This window comes from Osmerus mordax, chromosome 15 (assembly GCF_038355195.1).
Source record: "Osmerus mordax isolate fOsmMor3 chromosome 15, fOsmMor3.pri, whole genome shotgun sequence".
Classification (NCBI taxonomy): domain Eukaryota; kingdom Metazoa; phylum Chordata; class Actinopteri; order Osmeriformes; family Osmeridae; genus Osmerus; species Osmerus mordax.
Window position 1 is genome coordinate 17,310,897 of NC_090064.1, and position 17,264 is coordinate 17,328,160.

Consider the following 17,264-nt stretch of genomic DNA (forward strand, 5'->3'; position numbering starts at 1 on the left):
GCAATGCTTCATATTTTACACACAACACACCTGACAACAGTTCCGTAAGTAAAACAAAAAAAAGTATATATTTCATTCAAAACCAAATGTTTGGGGTTTGGGTAAAACATGCACTCCTGCATTCAGGTTCAGTATTTGGGCAGACCTGGAACCCTTTAACATGTCAAAAAATATTTAGGCAACTCATCAACACAGCACCCTGCCATGGTTCATTTGCAATGCTCAATCTGGAGGAGAGCTGCAGGACGTGAATGTCCAGCTTTATAGTATAACTAAACTCCAAAACCTATTTTTGAGTTAGTTTCAGTTTAAGCTCCACAGAGCTACCTCTAAGAAACTATCAACATTACTTGTAACTTGTTATAGAAAGGCCAAATTATAATGCTAAAAATAAATGGTTTTAGGGATTATCAGGAAATTATAAAAATAAATGTGGTAGTCCATCAAAAATGGTTAAGATCAGGCTAGGAAGAATTCCAGCGTTGCTGCATAGTAACAGCATACAAACCCTGACCCTAACCCTAACCCTGACCCTCCCTTCATAACAGCTACCGACCCTTCAGACCTCTCCCACTGCCAGCACTGATAAAAAAAATTACATGAATTTAGAAACATTCCAAGCACTATTAGGATGTGTGAGAGGAGCTGTCAGTAAGAAGGGAGAATGTCCCTGTACTTACTGTAAGTCGCTCTGGATAAGAGCGTCTGCTAAATGACTAAATGTAAAATGTAAATGTAAGATGTCCCTGCCCTACTTCTCTCCAGGTTTCATCCGTGCTTCAACAACTCTGTATCACTGGTGCCTCATGAACATTCATCAGGTGAGGGAGGAATGAGGAGCTCAGCTCCACAGGGATCAGCAGCTAAACCTGACCCTAGCAAACCCTGACCCTAGCTAACCCTGACCCTAGCTAACCCTGACCCTAGCTAACCCTGACCTTAGCTAACCCTGACCCTAGCTAACCCTGACCCTAGCTAACCCTGACCCTAGCTAACCCTGACCCTAGCTATCCCTGACCCTAGCTAACCCTGACCCTAGCTAACCCTGACCCTAGCTAACTTCATCTTAAATGAATCTGTTGCTGAAACCATTAAAAGGGAGAACTTTTTGTTTTGAAGCTTCCAAGCATGTGTTTGTATGTATGTTTCATGCCGTTAGGCTAAATTTAATCCATGAGATTTCAGATGGCACTTCCAAAAAGAAGTAATGAGTATCCAGTGAGCAGGGTAAGGCTCCAGATGTACAGGTGGGGGGGCTGAGTGGGTTTATGTATAGACTAGTATCTATAGACGTGTATCTATAGACGTGTATCTATAGACAAGTATCTATAGACTAGTATCTATAGACGTGTATCTATAGACGAGCATCTATAGACGAGCATCTATAGACGAGTATCTATAGACTAGTATCTATAGACGAGTATAAAGGTTAATGCCTTAGGGTTCCATACCCTTCTCTCCAACACCCAAATCAACATTAAAATTATCTCATACATTTTCACAGAAAGAAGAAAATTTCCCATTTTTTTCTCTTTTCTTCTTGACAGAAACAAACTTCAATAGAAAAACAAATTCATCTGGCACTGTGAGCGGTTGGCATTTGTTGAACACAAAACAAAACACTGATCATGGTCACATTGTCACAGTCAGTAGAACAGTAGCAGTATTAGTACCATAATTAGGAGTAGTAGTCGTAGCAACACTCTCCCATGGCAACGCTCTCCAAACCTTACTGTCCAGCAGAGTTTCTCCCATTCTGATTGTTAACCCTAACCCTATAAAGTGCTTTCTCAAAGGAAAAAGATCCTAATCAACATTGTCCTAATCTTTATCTTCACAATAATCAGTATATCAATTAGGACGTTACAAATACAAAGGGGGAAAAAAAAAGAGGAAGAATTATAAAGGTCTGTTCAGGCACAAGCGGAGAGCTCCCCTCTCCTCTTTCACTTCTTGAAGGGCGTGAGCCGGCCGATGTTGTGCCAGAAGGTGGTCTTGCGTTTGGGCTCGGCCAGCAGGAAGACCTGCTGCTGCGCCAGGGCGCTGGGCAGGGAGGGGTGCTTCTGGCGCAGAAGGAAGTCATAGTAGGGACGAGTCACAGCTGCATGGGGGAGGAAAGAGTGGGGGGAGGGGGAGAGGGAGGGAAGAGAGGGGGGGGAAGAGAGGGGGGAAGGAGAGGGAGGGAAGAGAGGGGGGGGAAGAGAGGGGGGAAGGAGAGGGAGGGAAGAGAGGGGGGGGATAGGGAGGGAAGAGAGGGGGGGGAAGAGAGGGGTGGGGGGTAGAGGGAGGGAAGAGAGGGGGGGAGAGGGGGGGGGAAGGGGGAGAGGGAGGGAGGAGAAGGGGGAATTGAGTTTTGAGGAGAGGGGGGGAATTGAGTTTTTTGACATTGTAAAAACAACTAAATTTGCTTTAAATTCTTAGCCATTAATCAGGAGATAAACATGAAAACCCTCAATGATAATTTGTCATTGATACACACACACTGCTCTGTCACACGCTGCCCTTTCTACACACACAGCTCTGGGAGGACAGGAGAAACAATATCATCTTTCAAATAGATCCAGTCACATTTCGAAAAGGAGACAAAGTGTGTATCAAAAGGGAAAAGGATTCTTCCTGCCTGGGGCCCACACTCACTTTCACCCTGTCAAGACAACATTACCCAGAGAGCACACTGGGATCATACCTTTAGGCTTCCCTGCTGGATGGATTTTGCAGGCGTTCAGCATTGCCTGTTTCTTCTGCACCTCGGTGAGGGAGAAACCTGTAATTACAAAGAAGAAGGAAAAAACCTTAGAAATATAAAAAAATGTCAATATAAATTTTTCTTTTCAATTCATTCAATCATCACAAGGTGTTTCATTTATATTAAGCCATATAACAATGTGCTAGGACACATAGTACTGTTCTAGAAAACAGTGTATGGTTCTAGGACACAGAGTAAGGTTCTAAAATCCAGAGTAAGGTCTGGATGTGTCTGCGCAGATCTCCTCTCACCAGTCTCACGGTCATTCTGGACCTGTTTCCTCTCGTCAGAAAAGGCTTGCAACCAGCGCTGCTTCTGTTCCGGCTTCCTGGCGCACAGCAAGAAGTCTCCACTGGCTGATCGCAGCTTCACAGCGTTCTTCACACTCACGTTGAAGTCCTTCTCCCTCCCGTCCTCTACATCCACCACCTCCACCTGCTCCATCAGCATGCGGCCCTTATAGTACAGCATGTCCCTGCGCAACAGGTCCTGGGAGAAGGGAGGAGGGGAGAGGAGATGGGGAGGGGAGAAGAGATGGGGAGTGGGGAGGAGATGAGGAGGGGAGAGGAGATGGGGAGTGGGGAGGAGATGGGGAGGGGAGAGGAGATGGGGAGGGGAGAGGAGATGGGGAGGGGAGAGGAGATGGGGAGGGGAGAGGAGATGGGGAGGAGGGGAGAGGAGATGAGGAGGAGAGAGGAGATGGGGAGTGGGGAGGAGGGGAGAGGAGATGGGGAGGGGAGAGGAGATGGGGAGGGGAGAGGAGATGGGGAGGAGGAGAGAGGAGATGGGGAGGGGAGGAGGGGAGAGGAGATGGGGAGGGGAGAGGAGATGGGGAGCAGGGGAGAGGAGATGAGGAGGAGAGAGGAGATGGGGAGTGGGGAGGAGGGGAGAGGAGATGGGGAGAGGAGATGGGGAGCAGGGGAGAGTAGATGAGGAGGAGAGAGGAGATGGGGAGTGGGGAGGAGGGGAGAGGAGATGGGGAGGGGAGAGGAGATGGGGAGTGGGGAGGAGGGGAGAGGAGATGGGGAGATGGGGAGGGGAGGAGGGGAGAGGAGATGGGGAGGGGGGAGGGGAGAGGAGATGGGGAGCAGGGGAGAGGATATGGGGAGGGTAAGGGGGAGGAGGGGAGAGGAGATGGAGAGGGGAATAGGGTAGGGAGAGAACAACCAAGGTTGAAATGTCTCTTGGTGTGGCTAGGCTTGGGCACTGTCTCGTAAACAAATCAAATGTAACTCTAGATGTGCATTACAGGTCAGGGTTATGCAACTACTGATCTGGTACCTTCTTGCAGAAGACCATCTGGTGGTCGAACAGGAAGAACATGCGCTGCTGACTCCGACACTGGGGAGGAGAGATCTTCGTCAGCTCCCCGGAGAAGATCAGATCTGAGCTCAAACTAAGGATGTCTTCACCCTGGAAACACACACACACACCATGAGTGCATGCATACACATATTAGTGGTAGTGATGGGTGTAGCTCAGTGTTAGGGTGTAGCTTAGTGGTAGTGATGGGTGTAGCTCAGTGTTAGGGTGTAGCTTAGTGGTAGTGATGGGTGTAGCTCAGTGTTAGGGTGTAGCTTAGTGGTAGTGATGGGTGTAGCTCAGTGGATGTAGCTCATGGTTGAGATGAGAGGCTCACCTCCCAGTCCTCTATGGAGCTCTGCCATTGGGCGATCTTATGGACGTTTTCCAGGCGGCGCTTCCTCTCATTGATGAGCCGAGCAACGTTCTTCATGGCGCTCAGAGCAGCCTCCACATCCCTGTAATCCCTGGGGTCAGGGGTCAGGACACTTGTTTACGCAGAGACACTAGGGTTCCAGCATCATTTTATGACAAATAGAACTAGCTTGTGTTGGTGTATACAGGTGTGGTCTTGTTTAACTACCCTACAAATATTATCTTGGCCCCCACAACTTCAAATGCTACATCTATGTTTTTTAAGGGGGGTTAGGGTTAGGAATTAGTGATGGAGTTAGAAGTACATTACAGTTTTTCTCAGTCGCTTTGGTACATTTCTCAGATCAGAATTGAAATTCTCAAAACTACCTGTTCAATCTTCACATCATTGAGTCACTTGTGCATGTGACGGTATGTAACAGACGTAGCCACGCTCCGTCACAACAAGGTGTCATTACATACCTGAGGAGTGAGTTTCACCGATTCACATCGGTTACATGCACATCAAAAAAGCAGTTTCTCATTTCTTCGAACAAGTTGCAAATGCTTTGGTACATCCATGTAAATGATTATGTACAATTCTCTGCTGTTTCCTACATTATCAATTGCTTATGTCATGTTGATCAAAATGTATTATAATGGGTCTCTGTTGAATAGTCTCACCCCCCACAACATTTAGGCATTAGTTCATAGCATAAGTCTTTACATGCAAAATACATACAAAAAGTTGTCATAATATGTCAAGCATATTTCTATACATTTCCATTAGACTTTTTTCTAAATCTGTCCTGAATTGGTAAATTGCTCCCAGGTGAATCTTGACTTTCTCCAAGTAAGGTGCATCTTATGAACCATCAACTGGCAAGTATATATATATCCGGAGCACAACACAATGTTACAATGTCTGACAATGGAAGGACAAGGAATTGGACGGGGTCAACTGCCAAAGAGAAGAAGAAGAAGAAGAGGAGTGAGGCTGCGTGTGGCGGAGGAGTTGGGAGGCAAAACAGAGGAAGAGGCAGAAGAGGCAGAGGACATATGCGCGTTCATGATGAGATAAGACACTCTAAAAGATTCTTTCCACGCTGCATCGCAAGAGAAGATATTTGTTGTGATGTGGATGAGAATCTGTGAACCCTAACCCCAACCCTAACCCCAACAGACAGGAACCTCAGGAGGTGTAGGAAGACTGCACTGTAGTTCCTACAGCACTGCATGTACAGTTTCCCCTAAGGAGGAAGACTGCACTGTAGTTCCTACAGCACTGCATGTACAGTTTCCCCTAAGGAGATTGTCCTATGTTCACATTTATTTTCCTTTCTGTATCGCAATGACATGGTCTGTCAACAAACTACAGTACAAACAGTAAAAGCGTATATGTGAATCTTGCAATCAAACTCTTACATACACTAAGGTGTAACCTACAATTTATAATAATTGTCATCAAAATGTTGCCATAGTTTACATTTAGTCATTTAGCAGACGCTCTTATCCAGAGCGACTTACAGTAAATACAGGGACATTCCCCCGAGGCAAGCAGGGTGAAGTGCCTTGCCCAAGGACACAACGTCAGTTGGCATGACCGGGAATCGAACTGGCAACCTTCGGATTACTAGCCCGATTCCCTCACCGCTCAGCCACCTGACTCCCCTTACATCAGAACATCCCTCCAGAGTACACTGTTATATTGACAACATGACTAAGCAATTTGACTGTCTTGTCCGTACACAATGACTTGTCATTCTGATGGCACTGATATGTTTATTGACACAGATATTTACTTTTGAAAGATGAACTAAGGATTCTGAGCAAGAGACTGGCTTTTGGAGGTAATCCAGGGTGTTTTGCTATTCGTACGAATTGTTTTGAGAAATGCACTTACTGTTGACTGTCGACTGCAAATGTCGAGGATGATTTGAGAAATGTACCATATCGACTGAGATGGTTAAGGTTAGAGATAACACTATTTAGTGAATGGTCGGTCCTCACTAGGATATTAAAACCAACTTGTGTATAAAGGTGTGTGTGTACCTGTGTGTGGGGTTGGTGTATTTCAGCAGTTCAGCCAGCTGTAGCGGGTACTTGCAGATCTTCTGGACGGGAGTGAGCAGAAAACCATCCAGCGAGATGTCGATCATCTTCTGCAGCAGGCGGCAGGCCTCGAAGAAGAACACATACTTGTTGACCTTCATGAGCTGGGAGAGATGCACACAGGCACTCGGGTGGTTGTTGCAGTACTCAGAGTAGATCTGGAAGTCTGTTTGCTGTGAGAGACAGAGAGAAGGTTTTGGATTTAAACTGCGATCTCTGGATTTGAAGTCAACTGCTCTACCACTGAGCTATGCCCATCCACTGTTGTGTGTGTGAGGTGTGATGCGTGGGAGTGTGTGTGAGGTGTGAGGTGTGTGATGCGTGGGAGTGTGTGTGAGGTGTGTGATGCGTGGGAGTGTGCGTGAGGTGTGTGATGCGTGGGAGTGTGCGTGAGGTGTGTGATGCGTGGGAGTGTGTGTGAGGTGTGTGATGCGTGGGAGAGTGCATGAGGTGCTCACGTGATCCAGGAACACGCTGCCTATCTCGCTGAGGTGTGGCTGCTCGGTCTGGAACCTTCTCTCCAGGTCCTTCAGGAAGCTCCTCTGGAAGCGGTAGATCTCCTCGATGTTCCCAAAGATGGTGACCAGCTGCTCATCGCTGAACATGTCTGTCCTCTTACGACACTGCCGGATATACCCCTGCACACGCAGTGTCATCACAGCAATGTCAGCAATACGTTGTCATGTGTGTTTACAGAGTGGAACCTTGTGTGTTCAGAGTGGAACCTGGTGTGTTGAGAGTGGAACATGATGTGTTCAGAGTGGAACCTGGTGTGTTCAGAGTGGAACCTGGTGTGTTCAGAGTGGAACCTGGTGTGTTCAGAGTGGTACATGGTGTGTTCAGGCTGGAACATGATGTGTTCAGAGTGGAACATGGTGTGTTCAGAGTGGAACCTGGTGTGTTCAGAGTGGAACCTGGTGTGTTCAGAGTGGAACCTGGTGTGTTCAGGCTGGAACCTGGTGTGTTCAGAGTGGAACCTGGTGTGTTCAGAGTGGAACATGGTGTGTTCAGAGTGGAACCTGGTGTGTTCAGAGTGGAACATGGTGTGTTCAGAGTGGAACCTGGTGTGTTCAGAGTGGAACATGGTGTGTTCAGAGTGGAACCTGGTGTGTTCAGAGTGGAACATGGTGTATTCAGAGTGGAACATGGTGTGTTCAGAGTGGAACCTGGTGTGTTTACAGGGTCTGATGGGTTCACTAGTCCATCACTTGAAGTCAGAATAAACCCTCAGTGTGCTGAGTTTAGGGTTCTGTGTCTGTGTCTCTGCGTTCTTGGGCTCTGTGCCACTTTGTTCTTGGGGACATTATTCATGGAAATAAAGTGTGCTACAGAGCTAGATACCATTCAATTCATGTTATCTGGGGAGTTGTTAAACTTGTATGTTAGACCTTTGAACCCGGACTCGGTTCCTCTCACCTCACAGATGTCTTTGAGGTGCTTGATGTAGTCTCTCTCTGTGCTCATGATCTCGTTGATGACGTTGGTCCTCATCTGGTCCCTGCAGGGCAGCGCCGCACCCAGCCCGCCCCACGCCCGCTCCTCCTGCCCCGAAGCCTCCTCCTCCAGCTGGGACAGGAAGTCCTCCATGGGCTCATCCTGGTTCACACGCAGCTGGGGGGCAGAGCGTCATGTCACCACGAGACCCTGGGCTCCCTGACATCACTCAGCTGGGCCACCCCACCACAAGCCCCCTGACATTAATCAAAACTGTTAGCATGAATTACAATGACTATTTACCATTTAGATCATTAGATGGTGAAAATCACCAAAAAGATCATTACAGATACTAGACAGTAGAGACTTTTGAAACACTAGAAATGTTAGAAATACTAGGACCATTAAAGACACTAGAAACTAGATACATTGTAGATACTAAACATGAAGGTGACAGGAACTCACTCGTACGAAGCTGGCAGGGAACCAGCCTTCGCTGTCCAGGATTCGCCCCCACCACCACTCCTTGTTGCTGGCGTCTACAACCTCGATCACGTCCCCAGCCTTGAAGCCCAGCTCCTGGTCGTCCATGGTGACGTGGTCCCAGAGCGCCTCGGCAAACACCACGCCACCATCACTGATCAGCTGGGGGTGACATCACCACAAACCTCAGGGTGACATCATAACCACACACCTCAGCGTGACATCATCACCACACACCTCAGGGTGACATCATCACCACAAACCTCAGGGTGACATCATCACCACACACCTCAGGGTGACATCATCACCACACACCTCCGTGTGACATTATCACCACACCTATGGGTGACATCATCACCACAAACCTCAGGATGACATCATCACCACACAGCTCAGGGTGACATCATCACCACACACCTCAGGGTGACATCATCACCACACATCGCACTAAGGCGTTTCCACATGGTGGCTCAGCCAATGGGAGAGCCCCCTGCAGATGCTTTTCAGAAAAGCGATGGGAGTGATGGAAGTGATCATCCTACATCCACCAGAGCACCGTTACCCAGGCAACAGCTAGGGCTAGGGTTGGGTACCTATTTAGTTTAGTTTATTTCATTTATTTTTACAGGGACAGTGCACATGAATCAACGTTTCAGTAAAAGTGCCGGTTTTAGCCAGCCGGCTAAAGCCGGTAGCATACAGAGAGCAACAAGCAAGACGTACTGTCGACTAATCCTACTGCAACAACATTCCAACTGTCCTGCCACCAGAGCAGGTGAGACCAGCACCAGGTCCAGAGCAGGGGAGACCAGCACCAGGTCCAGAGCAGGGGAGACCAGCACCAGGTCCCGAGCAGGGGAGACCAGCACCAAGTCCAGAGCAGGAGAGACCAGCACCAAGTCCCGAGCAGGGGAGACCAGCATTAGGTCCAGAGCAGGGGAGACCAGCATTAGGTCCAGAGCAGGGGAGACCAGCATTAGGTCCTGAGCAGGGGAGACCAGCACCAAGTCCAGAGCAGGGGAGACCAGCACCAAGTCCAGAGCAGGGGAGACCAGCATTAGGTCCAGAGCAGGGGAGACCAGCACCAGGTCCAGAGCAGGGGAGACCAGCATTAGGTCCAGAGCAGGGGAGATCATAACAACGGGATAGCCCCAAACATTGCGAGCAGCCAAAACATGAAGTATACATTGTGAAAAACCAAATAAGTGCCAAAGGGAAGAACCATAAGAGCATGCAATTAAACAAGTTACAATTAAACAACATGAAACTCAAAAAAGTGCAAGAGTGTACCTGTAGAAAAAACAATCAACAGTAAAATATTTCACAGCGAGTACAAGAATTTGAAACCATTACAACTAACCAGCAAGAGCAACAAGTCTCTCAATACGAGTCATTGTGATCCTGGAGGAAACTAACATCAGGTCCAGCCAAGCATTCCTAAGTGCCGTTGTACTCCCGGAACAAGTGCGTCTTGAGCCTTTTCTTGAAGGTGGGGAGACAGTCAGTGTCTCTGATGGAGGTGGGGAGACAGTCAGTGTCTCTGATGGAGGTGGGGAGACAGTCAGTGTCTCTGATGGAGGTGGGGAGACAGTCAGTGTCTCTGATGGAGGTGAGGAGACAGTCAGTGTCTCTGATGGAGGTGGGGAGACAGTCAGTGTCTCTGATGGAGGTGGGGAGACAGTCAGTGTCTCTGATGGAGGTGGGGAGACAGTCAGTGTCTCTGATGGAGGTGGGGAGACAGTCAGTGTCTCTGATGGAGGTGGGGAGACAGTCAGTGTCTCTGATGGAGGTGGGGAGTTGATTCCACCATTGGGGGGCCAGACAGGATTTCCTGTGTGAATAGCAGGTCCTACTGCACCAGGACATATCTACTGTACCAGGATATATCTACTGCACCAGGACATATCTACTGTACCAGGATATATCTACTGCACCAGGACATATCTACAGTACCAGGATATATCTACTGTACCAGTACATATCTACTGCACCAGGACATATCTACAGTACCAGGACATATCTACTGTACCAGGGCATATCTACTGCACCAGGACTTATCTACAGTACCAGGATATATCTACTGTACCAGGACATATCTACTGCACCAGGACATATCTACAGTACCAGGACATATCTACTGTACCAGGACATATCTACTGCACCAGGACATATCTACAGTACCAGGATATATCTACTGTACCAGGACATATCTACAGTACCAGGATATATCTACTGCACCAGGACATATCTACAGTACCAGGACATATCTACTGTACCAGGACATATCTACTGCACCAGGACATATCTACAGTACCAGGATATATCTACTGCACCAGGACATATCTACAGTACCAGGATATATCTACTGTACCAGGACATATCTACTGCACCAGGACATATCTACAGTACCAGGACATATCTACTGTACCAGGACATATCTACTGCACCAGGACATATCTACAGTACCAGGATATATCTACTGTACCAGGACATATCTACTGCACCAGGACATATCTACAGTACCAGGACATATCTACTGTACCAGGACATATCTACTGCACCAGGACATATCTACAGTACCAGGATATATCTACTGCACCAGGACATATCTACAGTACCAGGATATATCTACTGTACCAGGACATATCTACTGCACCAGGACATATCTACAGTACCAGGACATATCTACTGTACCAGGACATATCTACTGCACCAGGACATATCTACAGTACCAGGATATATCTACTGTACCAGGACATATCTAATGTACCAGGATATATATACTGTACCAGGACATATCTACTGCACCAGGACATATCTACTGTACCAGGATATATCTACTGCACCAGGACATATCTACAGTACCAGGATATATCTACTGTACCAGGACATATCTACAGTACCAGGATATATCTACTGTACCAGGACATATCTACTGTACCAGGGCATATCTACAGTACCAGGATATATCTACTGTACCAGGACATATCTACAGTACCAGGATATATCTACTGTACCAGGACATATCTACTGTACCAGGGCATATCTACTGTACCAGGATATATCTAATGTACCAGGACATATCTACTGTACCAGGATATATCTACTGTATCAGGGGCATATGTGGTGTACATTCACACACCCTGGAGTCACACTCCCCAATGGCCTCTTCTCCCCCTTCGGTCTCTGCCTCCAAACACTCCAGACACACACCTCGACATAACACACACTCACACACCTCCACAGAACACAAACTCACACACCTCTACATAACACACACTAACCCTAACCCTCCAAACACTCCACACACACACCTCTACATAGCACACACTCACACACCTCCACAGAACACACACTCACACACCTCCACAGAACACAAACTCACACACCTCCACAGAACACAAACTCACACACCTCCACAGAACACACACTCACACACCTCCACAGAACACAAACTCACACACCTCTACAGAACACAAACTCACACACCTCCACAGAACACACACTCACACACCTCCACAGAACACAAACTCACACACCTCTACAGAACACAAACTCACACACCTCCACAGAACACAAACTCACACACCTCCACAGAACACACACTCACAAACCTCCACAGAACACAAACTCACACACCTCTACATAACACACACTCACACACCTCCACAGAACACAAACTCACACACCTCTACATAACACACACTCACACATCTCCACAGAACACACACTCACACACCTCCACAGAACACAAACTCACACACCTCCACAGAACACACACTCACACACCTCCACAGAACACACACTCACACACCTCCACAGAACACACACTCACACACCTCCACAGAACACACACAAACACACACTCACAAACCTAGACAGCACACACAGTCCATCCATTTAGCACCACCAATGATAGACTCTTCCCAACAGTTTTTCCAAAAAATCTGACTAATACATGTCAGCACATCTCTTGCACAGCCAACAACAAAATACTTCTAACGCCTGCCCTCTATATTCAGTACTGTGTGGTAGTATGCAGTATTGTGTACTACACTTCTGTCTAGTAGGATGCAGTACAGTGTAGCTGTGTAGTAGTTTTAGGATAGGAGTGTAGTCTTGTTAGTGTAGTATTGTTAGTGTAGTATTGTTTGTGTAGTCTTGTTAGTGTAGTATTGTTAGTGTAGTATTGTTAGTGTAGTATTGTTTGTGTAGTATTGTTAGTGTAGTATTGTTAGTGTAGTATTATTAGTGTAGTATTGTTAGTGTAGTATTGTTAGTGTAGTATTGTGAGTGTAGTATTGTGAGTGTAGTATTGTGAGTGTAGTTGGCCAATGGTCTTTTACCTGCTGTGTTTCTGTCCTTCCTCCCAGGAGTCCCATTAACACAATGCTCTGTTATCTTTCTCTCCTCTCTTCCTCAGCGATGCACCGCACGTATGTGTGTGTGTGTGTTTACTGAGAGGCCAGCAGAAGTGGAGGGTGAGTGTGTGTGTCTACTTATCCATTTACGTGCAGAGGTTTTGCACGTATATCAATATGTGAGCAGTGTCTGTGTGTAAATAGATGCTACTGTGTGTGTATGAATGTGTGTGTGAGTGTGTATGAGTGTGTGTTTGAGTGTGTGTGTCTGTGTATGAATGTGTGTGTGTCTACTGGAAGGCGAGCAGGAACATCAGCACCACGTTGATGATGACGAGGAGCACCATGATGATAAAGACCACCACCTTCTGGGTGTCGGGGTGCAGGTTGCAGCGTAGCAAGGTGTTAAGCAGGCCGAGGCGCTGGCGACCTCTCTGGGACCCTCCTCCCCGGGCCATGTCTCCTCCGCCCGCCCCTCCGCCCGCCCCGCCCTCCTGCCCCCTCCTCCGACGCTCCCTCACCGCCCCCCCGCTGCCGCACCACACAGCGATGGGTCCTGCTCCTGCTGACGCCGCCGTCGCCCCCCTCCTTTCCACCTCCTGTTCTGCTCTCCTCTCTCCTCCTCTTCTTTCTTCTCCGACAACACTGCCTCTCTGCTCCCCTGCCACGGTGCTGCTTTCCTGGCCTCGAAGGCTTTGTGTGTGTGTATTTGTGTGGGTGTATGTGTTTGAGTGTGTGTATGTTTGTGTTTCAGTGTGTGTACGTATATATGTGTTTGAGTGTGTATATGTTTGTGTGTGTGTGCGTGCTGAGCACTCTCTTTCTGTGGCTCTCCTCCTGCTCCCGCTCCCTCTCTCTCTCTCTCTCTCTCTCTCTCTTTCGCGTCCTCCCTCGGTCTCACTGGCTACTTCTTCATCTTGTCAGGAAGCGATGCTGTATCTCTCTCTTCTGGCTCCTCATTCTCCTCCTTTACCTCCTCTGTAGTCTTCTGCCGTTCCTCGTCTGGGTTACGTGATCACGGCTCGTCCTGCTGCCCTAACATGGCAGCTCTCTCTCTCTCTGCCCCTCTCTCCTTTTTAGTGAGCACTAAAGCTAAAATGGTGCTCTGTCTGCCTGTCTGCCTGGAGCTCTATGAGAACGGACATCCATCTAGCTCCCTGGATCGCTTCTCTCTCTCTCTCTCTCTCTCTCTCTCTCTCTCTCTCTCTCTCTCTCTCTCTCTCTCTCTCTCTCTCTCTCTCTCTCTCTCTTTCTCTATCTGTGTATCTCTCTCTCCTTCCCACCACGAGCAGCCAATCAGATGTCTGAGTGGGCCCGTATCCTGGATACGGAGAGGTGGAGGCAGGCCTTAGCAACCCTGGGGAGGGGGCGGGGGATGGGGAGGTGGAGGGAGGATCCAGAATAATAAAAAGTGTGTGTGGGACAGAGAAGGAGGGGGGTGTGAGTGTGTGTGAGAGTTTGTGTGAGGGGCAGGGAAGAGGGGGTGTGTGAGTTTGTGTGTGTGTTGGGGGGGGCAGGGAAGGGCGGGATCTGAGCGTGTGTGTGAGTATATGTGGGTGGAGGTGTGTGTGAATACTCAGGTGTAAACACTGCAGCAGGGTTGTTAACCCTCCCAACAGAACCCTCTTCTGCTGCTACCCTTTGAGCATCTGAATGTTTGTTTGATAGAAATGTCTGTATATTTATAAACTGTATATGTACTCAACATGATTCCTGCCACACAACTCATGATGTACACAGTGATCCTCATCTCTGAAGCAATAGTATGCAGAGCGTTAGAGAGAGTGTAAATTATGTTTCTATGCTCTCATGCATCACCTAGTCCCAGGGATGGTATCCATGGCAACAGTCCCCATGACCCAGCAGCTGATGCTCCCCTGTTGACAGTGGCTCATCGCCATGGTAACAGTGTGGCTAAGCATCGCCATGGTAGCACTGTGGCTAAGCAACACCCTGGTAGCACTATCCTTATCTTTACATCCTCCCCTCATCTCTTTCCCTTCAAGCTTTGTCTGGTAGCTCTGAATATGATAGTGTGTTACATCTACTAGTATAAGATGTAAGGTAAAGAGAGCTTTGCTGCAGGTCAGTGGACAAGGCTGTTCTGCTGCGATGCCCTCGTGGTTTGTTGGGATCTGATTCGTTTACCCTGCATGACAACCAGAAAGTGGGAGGGATGACCAACTGATCAATAGTAGCTAAGCCAGAGGGTTACATTGCTGAAGAGGTGGTGCATACCCAGAATGCACCAGGAAGCTCATTCATTTACATTTACATTTAGCAGACGCTCTTATCCACAGCGACTTACAGTAAGTACAGGGACATTCCCCCGAGGCAAGTATGGTGAAGTGCCTTGCCCAAGGACACAACGTCATTTTGCACGGCAGGGAATCGAACTGGCAACCTTCAGATTACTAGCCCGATTCCCTAACTGCTCAGCCACCTGACTCCCTCATTCATACCCAGAATGCACCAGGAAGCTCATTCATAAACAGCAGCAAACTGTAGCAAGTTATCTGTAATTACAGCAGCAAAACCCACAATAACCTGTTGTTGCCATGTGGTACTCGTGTAGTGCACATGTAGTAATCATAAAGTACACATGTGGTAACCATGTACTACCAACATAAATGCACGTGTCACTGAGTATGAAGGTGAACGAATGTAACACCTCTGTCACAAACTCACCATCTCAATCTCTCTCATGTCTTTCTCGTGAAACACACTGGTGTGAATTACAATCAAGCACAGTTACCGCACATAAAATCTAGACACATACGCAAACACACAAAGAAAACAGTGACAGAAAAAGAGAGAGGGAGAGAGGAAGAGAGAATGAGAGGGGGTGAGAGATGGAGGGAGTGAAATAGAGAGGGAGATAGAAAGAGAGGGAAGGAGAGAGAGAGGGAGAAGGAGGGAGAGAGACAGAGAGGGGGAGGTGGAGTGAGAGAGAATGAGAGGGGGTGATAGAGAGGGAGAGGGGGAGGTTGAGGTAGAGAGAGAGGGAGAGTTGGAGGGAGAGAGAGAGAGCGAGGAAGAGGTGGATAGAGAAAGAGAGGGAGAGGTGGAGGTAGAGGGAGAGGTGGAAGTAAAGGTGGAGGTAGAGGTAGAGGTAGAGAGAGAGGTGGAGGTAGAGGTAGAGAGAGAGGTGGAGGGAGAGAGAGGGAGAGGTGGAGGGAGAGAGAGGGAGAGGTAGAGAGAGGTGGAGCGAGAGAGAGGGAGAGGTAGAGAGGGAGAGGTGGGGGGAGAGAGAGAGATGGAGAGAGAGAGGTGGAGGTAGAGGGAGAGGTGGGGGGAGAGGTGGAGGGAGAGACGAAGGAGGACTGTCCTACCTCGTTGATGGCTAGTTGTTCTCCTCCTCCTCCAGGGTGGCCGAAGCGATGTCCGGAGCTGTGGAAGTCTTCGTACAGATCCTCCTCACTGGCCCCCTCCCCCAGCCCCCCACACCTCTCTGGCCCCCCATCTGGAACCACCACCGCTGGGGGGGAGAAGATAGAGAGAGAGAAGTAGAGGGAGAGAGACAGGGAGAGAGAGATATGGAGGGAGATAGAGAAAGACGGAGGGGGTGGGGGAAAGAGAAGAATATAAAGTCCCATTTCACATCTTGGTTAGGCGCTGGCTCAGACATTTTGATTGCAGATCAAAAGAAAAAACACACACAAACACACCATCTAATCACTACTTTGGTACCAGACACAGCTGAAACCTCAGAGGAATGGAACACTGCTGTAGTAAACACAATATAAAACAAATATTAACATGATTAAACCAGGTCTTGACTCTTCCTTCACTAAACACGGCCAGAATGTGACTGGGCTCCCATTATGCAATACACAAATACCTCTCTCTGCATGGAAACGACTAATTTGTCACATATTGCCTTTCGTTTTTTTTTTTTTTTTTAGGCTGCACTGTGAAAAAAAATAGTAAAAAAACAGGAACAATCTGGAAGTTAGGATGCCAGATTAAACCCAGAAATACAGAAAAAAACTCGGAAAATTTACAGAAAAAGTGCAGGAATATTGTATTTTATTTTTTTACAGTGCTGCTAAACAAACAGGGCGACACCACTGATGTAGCCAGCTAGGTTTGACAGAGAGACGGAGGGAGAGCAGGGAAAGGAAATGCAGCTGAGCGAATACGCTGCGTGTTTAAAATACACTGTAAAAAAAAATATATAAATTATATAAATTAACACACTTTTTCTGTAAATTATCCGTGTTTTTTTTCTGAATTACAGGAAATACAGATAGAAAGACAATGGCAAACTGTAAATTTATATTTTTACATAAAAATTACAGCCAAATGTTGTTACTTAAAAATACACACTTTTTTTTTTTTTTTACAAATATTAATAACATTTTCACCAAAATGTTCTGTTAAAACACATAATTTCAAAACTAGCTATTTTAACAGTTATTTTGCAGATATTTACTTTCATCCCACGAACAAATAACTTCTTAATAACATAA

General features: G+C 47.5%; 1 protein-coding gene across 2 annotated transcripts; it reads right to left on the minus strand.

Moving 5' to 3' along the window:
• Nucleotides 1-731: 731 nt before the first annotated feature.
• Nucleotides 732-16,203, minus strand: LOC136957491 (rho guanine nucleotide exchange factor 4-like). 2 transcript variants are annotated; one of them, XM_067251449.1, is made up of 11 exons: nt 16,125-16,203; nt 8,414-8,593; nt 7,931-8,125; nt 6,973-7,152; nt 6,455-6,687; nt 4,386-4,515; nt 4,028-4,159; nt 2,998-3,235; nt 2,687-2,764; nt 1,035-2,101; nt 732-938 (listed from the first exon to the last, which is right to left on the minus strand). In XM_067251449.1, exons 2-10 carry the CDS (start codon nt 8,537-8,539, stop codon nt 1,947-1,949), a joined length of 1,467 nt encoding a protein of 488 aa, XP_067107550.1. In that variant the 5' UTR covers nt 8,540-8,593; nt 16,125-16,203; the 3' UTR covers nt 732-938; nt 1,035-1,946. The 2 variants fall into 2 exon arrangements, with proteins under 2 accessions (XP_067107550.1, XP_067107549.1); XM_067251448.1 differs by having other exon boundaries at nt 732-845; nt 949-2,101.
• Nucleotides 16,204-17,264: the final 1,061 nt, after the last annotated feature.

Excerpts from the sequence above, each read along its gene's own strand:
- LOC136957491 (XM_067251449.1), bottom strand. The coding sequence starts at position 8,539 with ATGGACGACCAGGAGCTGGGCTTCAAGGCTGGGGACGTGATCGAGGTT. Across the intron at positions 4,516-6,454 it reads TACACCAACCCCACACACAG|GGATTACAGGGATGTGGAGG; the intron begins GTACACACACAC and ends CCCTGACCCCAG. Across the intron at positions 2,102-2,686 it reads TCCAGCAGGGAAGCCTAAAG|CTGTGACTCGTCCCTACTAT; the intron begins GTATGATCCCAG and ends TCCCCCATGCAG.